Here is a 6,483-nt window from a genome sequence, read left to right as displayed (position 1 = left end):
TATATTTAAAAGTAAATTTATTTATACATGTATCAGTAATTATGATAATTGCCTAATTGTAAGTAAAAAAATTAGACAAATTTATTTTACAATTTATTTTATAATATAAACAATTTTAGTATAAAATAAATAATAAAATTTATTTTTCCAATTATTGGACTTACAATTAGTCCACTATTATATTTGCCGGCACATATATCTATAGATAGACAGATAGATAGATAGATAGATAGACAGATAGAATGTATGATATTTAAATATAAAATACATGCTTATTTATAACAAAATCAATATCTTATAAGATATTTATCTCTACTTTTAAATATGTTTACAAAATGCAGTAAAGATCAAACTATGTTCAAATGCAAATAAAATAAAGAGATAGCATATGTGATAATAAAAAGAATATGTTAATGGTTTAATGACATTATGGTCCATACCACAGCAGATAATACAATGACGAAGACCATAACACCAAGTGGTACAAAAATATATTCTATCCCTTCTGGTGGTCCAAATTCATCAACAGACTCTAACGTTGTTGTGGCAACATGTACAGTACTCCTTGATGTGTTAAATAGTAAGGATGTATCTTCCAATGAAGTCACGGTTGTTTTAGGTAAACTCCATAATTGTTGCACATTATTACTTTCCTCTGGAATTTCTGTTTCTGTTTCAGACGTACTGTTTAATGTAAAGTTCGTTGCAATACTTGGCAAATCAGTTAATGATATTAATTTAAAAACCGAACTTGTATTTTCTATATTCTCCATAATTACTATGAATTCATTTACGATACACATTACTATTTAATTATAAATCAAATCATAATTTACAATAAATTGATATCTTTCTTTTTGTTTTTATTATTTTTTTTTATATCTATCCAATTAAATTTTTTTTTTAAATTAACTATTATCTTTATTTATAATTCGTAACTACTTCTTAGTTTGAGAATACTTCGCAGACATTATTAGATATCAATAAATAGACATTAATTACTTTAATCCATTGTTATGATATTTCTATATTATCACTGAAATATCGTTAAAAATATAACGATATTTATGTGTAAATAACACGAATTTTAATAACAAATTATTTCTCATGGCACGCACGTTGTGTGTGAATTTTAAAAACTTCATAACACTTAATAAGAGATCTACATTTTAAAATTAATTAATACTCGATGAAAAAGTATAATAGCTCCGTTCATCTAATTTAATAAAATTTGTAAAAGAAAAACTAGTATAAATAAAAATGAACAAAACACACTAATGTTGCATCATTATGATCAATGCATGGTGACCTTCAACGTTTTAAAAGTTAACACTCACAAAAAACGGTTTTATTAAATTTAATGGTAGATTTTAGTGATAATTTAATGTGCACTTATTAAATATATAATTTTTAATTTATATTTAAATATTATCGTTACAAGTTTGTCTAAATATCAAATAAATGAATAATTGTTCTAAACTGCTTTGCATTTTTATATACGAGACAAACTCTACTGACAATTTTATAAATTTCCCTAAATAGTCTATGAAATATAATTATATTGGTTGCATAGATCGGGTACCACTAATGTAAGAAATATGATTGGTTAATCTTTAAAAAAACTATAAATAATAGTTACTGATTTCAGAAATAGATTCGCACTAAATTTTAGTTATATTTTATTAGTGATATTTTTGTTTTAACTTTTACGTCTTGTGATATGTTACTATTGGACACCCTGTTTTCATCTCATATACACGTGCGTGTAATGCAGTTGCTAGCTGTTTAATGCTACTGTTCTTCATTATGTGTACCTATTAGTTGGTATTCAGTGCTTATTGTTATTTTAAATATTTCTTTCTAAATTACTGACATAGTTTTACAAAAGCAATATGTATGCTCTCGAAGATGGTAAATAAACAAATTAAATATAATCTCAACTTTTTCTTATCAATTTCTCGTTATTATTGAAAATCAAGAATTCTAACCCTATACAATAAATTTAACAATTTTTTGTACAGATCAGTATGACGATGAAGATGCCGAAGAAATTTCTTCGAAATTATGGCAAGAAGCTTGTTGGATTGTTATCAACGCTTATTTCGATGAAAAAGGTCTTGTTCGTCAACAACTTGATAGTTTTGATGAATTCATTGAAATGTCCGTTCAACGGATCGTTGAAGATTCTCCACAAATAGATTTACAAGCAGAAGCTCAGCATACTTCTGGTGAAATAGAGAATCCTGTTAGACATTTATTGAAATTTGAACAAATTTATTTGTCTAAACCGACGCATTGGGAAAAAGATGGTGCGCCATCGCCTATGATGCCGAATGAAGCTAGACTTAGAAATTTAACTTATTCAGCACCTTTATATGTTGATATAACTAAAACTATTGAAAAGGATGGTGAAGATCCTATCGGTTCGTTATTATATCTATTATCAACAATAACTCGACTCAGCAATAATATCTTTATATTAAATTTATAGCAGATAGTATAATGGAAATAATTGAAAATTATATTTGCAGAAACACAACATCAGAAAACATTTATAGGAAAAATTCCAATAATGTTACGTTCCAAGTATTGTCTCCTGGCTGGATTGTCTGATCGAGACTTAACAGAATTAAATGAATGTCCTCTTGATCCTGGTGGTTATTTCATCATTAACGGATCCGAAAAAGTATTTATAAATATATTTTTGAACATTTTTTTGTATACTCTAGTTTATTTATTGTATTAACATGTTCATTTATTTGTTATTAAGGTACTTATAGCACAAGAGAAAATGGCGACAAATACAGTTTATGTTTTTAGTATGAAGGATGGTAAATATGCATACAAAGCTGAAATTAGATCTTGTTTGGAACATAGTTCACGTCCTACTTCTACATTATGGATTAACATGATGGCAAAAAGTGGTGCCGTATGTACTGCAATAATATAAAATGATATTTCAGATGTTATTAATCTATTTTGAAATAATAACTGTTATTAATTATTTTAGAGTATTAAAAAATCAGCGATTGGACAACGCATCATAGCTATCATACCTTATATCAAGCAAGAAATACCTATTATGATAGTTTTTCGTGCACTTGGTTTTGTAGCTGACCGTGATATTCTTGAACATATTATTTATGACTTCGATGATCCCGAAATGATGGAAATGGTAAAACCGTCATTAGATGAAGCCTTTGTCATACAAGAACAAAATGTAGCATTAAATTTTATTGGTACTCGAGGTGCTAGACCTGGTGTAACAAAAGAAAAACGTATCAAGTATGCTAGAGAAATCTTACAAAAGGAAATGTTACCTCATGTTGGTATAAGTGATTTTTGTGAAACAAAAAAGGCCTATTTCCTTGGTTATATGGTACATAGATTATTATCAGCATCTTTAGGACGAAGAGAATTGGATGATCGTGATCATTACGGCAATAAAAGATTAGATTTGGCTGGACCTTTGTTAGCATTTTTATTCAGAGGTTTATTCAAAAATCTTATGAAAGAAGTACGCTTGTATGCACAGAAATTTATAGATCGAGGTAAAGATTTTAATCTTGAACTTGCTATTAAAACTAAAATAATTACCGACGGTCTGAGGTATTCCCTGGCTACTGGTAATTGGGGAGATCAAAAGAAAGCTCATCAAGCAAGAGCTGGAGTTTCACAAGTGTTGAATAGATTAACTTTTGCATCTACTTTATCACATTTAAGAAGAGTTAACTCTCCAATTGGAAGAGATGGAAAACTTGCCAAACCACGTCAGTTACATAACACTTTATGGGGTATGCTGTGTCCTGCAGAAACTCCAGAAGGTGCAGCTGTTGGCTTAGTTAAAAATTTGGCATTGATGGCATACATTAGCGTTGGATCTCAGCCATCTCCGATATTAGAGTTTTTAGAAGAATGGTCTATGGAAAATTTGGAAGAAATAGCACCTAGTGCAATTGCTGATGCTACCAAAATATTTGTCAATGGTTGCTGGGTTGGAATTCACAGAGATCCAGATCAATTAATGGCTACTTTGCGTAAATTAAGAAGACAAATGGACATTATTGTGTCTGAGGTATCAATGATCCGAGATATTAGAGATCGTGAGATAAGAATATATACAGATGCTGGAAGAATCAGTAGGCCTCTGTTAATTGTAGAAGGACAAAATTTATTGTTAAAAAAGAGACACATTGACATGTTAAAGGAAAGAGATTACAATAATGATGGGTATGCTTAAAAATATATCTTTTTCTTTCTTTCTTTTATATTTTTTAATAAATTTTATGCATTGTAATCATTTATTGTAGATGGCAAGAATTAGTAGGTAGTGGAGTAGTAGAATATATAGATACACTTGAAGAAGAGACTGTCATGATTGCTATGTCACCCGAAGATCTTAGGCAAGAAAAGGAATATGCTTATTGTACAACTTATACACATTGTGAAATTCATCCGGCCATGATTCTAGGAGTTTGCGCTTCTATTATTCCATTCCCTGATCATAATCAAAGTCCTAGGAATACTTATCAGGTAAATTTGATTATCTTATATATACAATATTCAGATTATATTTTAGATGTAAAATATTTTTATCTTTTTTTTCTATGTTAAAGAGTGCTATGGGTAAACAAGCTATGGGAGTTTATATAACAAACTACCATGTTCGAATGGACACTTTAGCTCACGTACTTTATTATCCTCATAAGCCATTAGTTACTACTAGATCTATGGAATATCTTAGATTTAGAGAGCTTCCAGCAGGAATTAACAGTATTGTTGCTATTTTATGCTATACTGGATACAATCAAGAAGATAGTGTTATTCTTAATGCCAGCGCAGTTGAAAGAGGTTTCTTTAGATCTGTCTTTTACCGATCTTATAAGGATTCTGAATCTAAAAGAATTGGTGATCAGGAAGAACAATTTGAAAAACCTACAAGACAAACTTGCCAAGGAATGCGCAATGCTATATACGATAAATTAGACGATGATGGAATTATCGCTCCTGGCATTCGTGTATCAGGTGATGATGTTGTAATAGGCAAAACTATTACTCTTCCAGAAACAGATGATGAGGTAAATATTATAAGAATTATATAATATACTATATTTGCATTTCATAACATATTATAAATATTTACAGTTGGACAGTACAACCAAACGTTTTATAAAAAGGGATGCATCTACTTTCTTACGTAATAGTGAAACTGGAATTGTAGATCAAGTTATGTTAACACTGAATAGCGAGGGATACAAATTTTGTAAGATTAGAGTTCGTAGCGTACGCATACCGCAAATTGGTGATAAATTTGCTTCACGTCACGGACAAAAAGGTACTTGTGGTATTCAATACAGACAAGAAGATATGCCATTTTCATGCGAAGGGCTAACGCCTGATATAATTATTAATCCTCATGCTATCCCATCTCGTATGACCATTGGTCACTTGATCGAATGTATTCAAGGAAAAGTTTCAGCAAATAAAGGTATGCATTATAATATGCATTATATAAAAATAAAATATTTCTTTTTTATAGAAACACTATTTTATATAATTTATACTTTTTATTGAAATTATATAGGTGAAATTGGTGATGCTACTCCGTTTAACGATGCCGTAAACGTACAAAAAATTTCGACGCTTTTACAAGAATATGGATATCAATTAAGAGGCAACGAAGTTATGTATAATGGACATACAGGTCGTAAAATTAATGCTCAAGTTTTCTTAGGACCGACTTATTATCAACGTTTAAAGCATATGGTAGATGATAAAATTCATAGTAGAGCAAGAGGACCTGTACAGATTTTAGTTCGACAACCAATGGAAGGTAGAGCAAGGTTAGTAAACTTAATTACAAATTTATTTTGTGATATTATTTTATAAGAAAAAATGTTTATTACTTTATAGTAGAAAAGTATATAATAGCATTGTTTTTTTTATTTATTTAACAGAGATGGTGGGTTGCGTTTTGGTGAAATGGAACGCGATTGCCAAATTTCACATGGTGCCGCTCAATTTTTAAGAGAACGTTTATTCGAAGTTTCTGATCCATATAGAATTCATTTATGCAATTTCTGTGGATTAATTGCTATAGCTGTCTTACGTAATAATACGTTTGAATGTAGAGGTTGTAAAAACAAAACGCAGATCTCGCAAGTTAGATTACCGTATGCGGCTAAATTACTTTTCCAAGAATTAATGTCTATGAACATTGCACCAAGATTAATGGTAACATAAATATATGTAATGTAATTACACTCTTAAGTATTTAAGTATTATTTGTTAGATCTAGTTAGATCTATTTTTTAATTGAATTTAAATAAAATAATTGTATTATTATTATACAGAATTTTTGTCAAATTTGATATTATATTTGTTAATAAGGAATACAAAATCTTTATATTGTATATTATATAAAAACAAAAAAAACACATCACATAATAATTGATTTTCATTCGAAACATTAGCTTTTACAAG

The 6,483-nt window shown here is 29.1% G+C and overlaps 2 protein-coding genes across 3 annotated transcripts in view; one reads left to right on the top strand and one right to left on the bottom strand.

The window, feature by feature from the left end:
- Nucleotides 1-1,381, bottom strand: part of LOC106786348 (uncharacterized protein C3orf18-like) — a 2,648-nt gene extending 1,267 nt beyond the window's left edge. Inside the window, exon 1 of one of the 2 annotated variants that reach the window (XM_014747612.1) lies at nt 441-1,381. In XM_014747612.1, the coding sequence (XP_014603098.1) occupies nt 441-803 (363 nt within the window). In that variant the 5' untranslated portion in view covers nt 804-1,381. The remainder of the gene's footprint in view (nt 1-440) is intronic. The other variant, XM_014747611.1, reaches the window with a different exon arrangement.
- A 379-nt stretch (nt 1,382-1,760) lies between these two features.
- LOC106786376 (DNA-directed RNA polymerase II subunit RPB2) lies at nt 1,761-6,447 on the top strand. Its single transcript, XM_014747677.1, has 10 exons — nt 1,761-1,911; nt 2,022-2,423; nt 2,532-2,686; nt 2,771-2,929; nt 3,011-4,230; nt 4,311-4,533; nt 4,617-5,078; nt 5,146-5,488; nt 5,585-5,843; nt 5,958-6,447. Exons 1-10 carry the CDS (start codon nt 1,893-1,895, stop codon nt 6,241-6,243), a joined length of 3,528 nt encoding a protein of 1,175 aa, XP_014603163.1. The 5' UTR covers nt 1,761-1,892; the 3' UTR covers nt 6,244-6,447.
- The last annotated feature ends 36 nt before the right edge of the window (nt 6,448-6,483 follow it).

Source organism: Polistes canadensis, unplaced genomic scaffold, assembly GCF_001313835.1.
Source record: "Polistes canadensis isolate GaletaPanama2010 unplaced genomic scaffold, ASM131383v1 scaffold_72, whole genome shotgun sequence".
Lineage (NCBI taxonomy): Eukaryota > Metazoa > Arthropoda > Insecta > Hymenoptera > Vespidae > Polistes > Polistes canadensis.
This window is presented reverse-complemented; position numbering and strand designations above follow the sequence as displayed.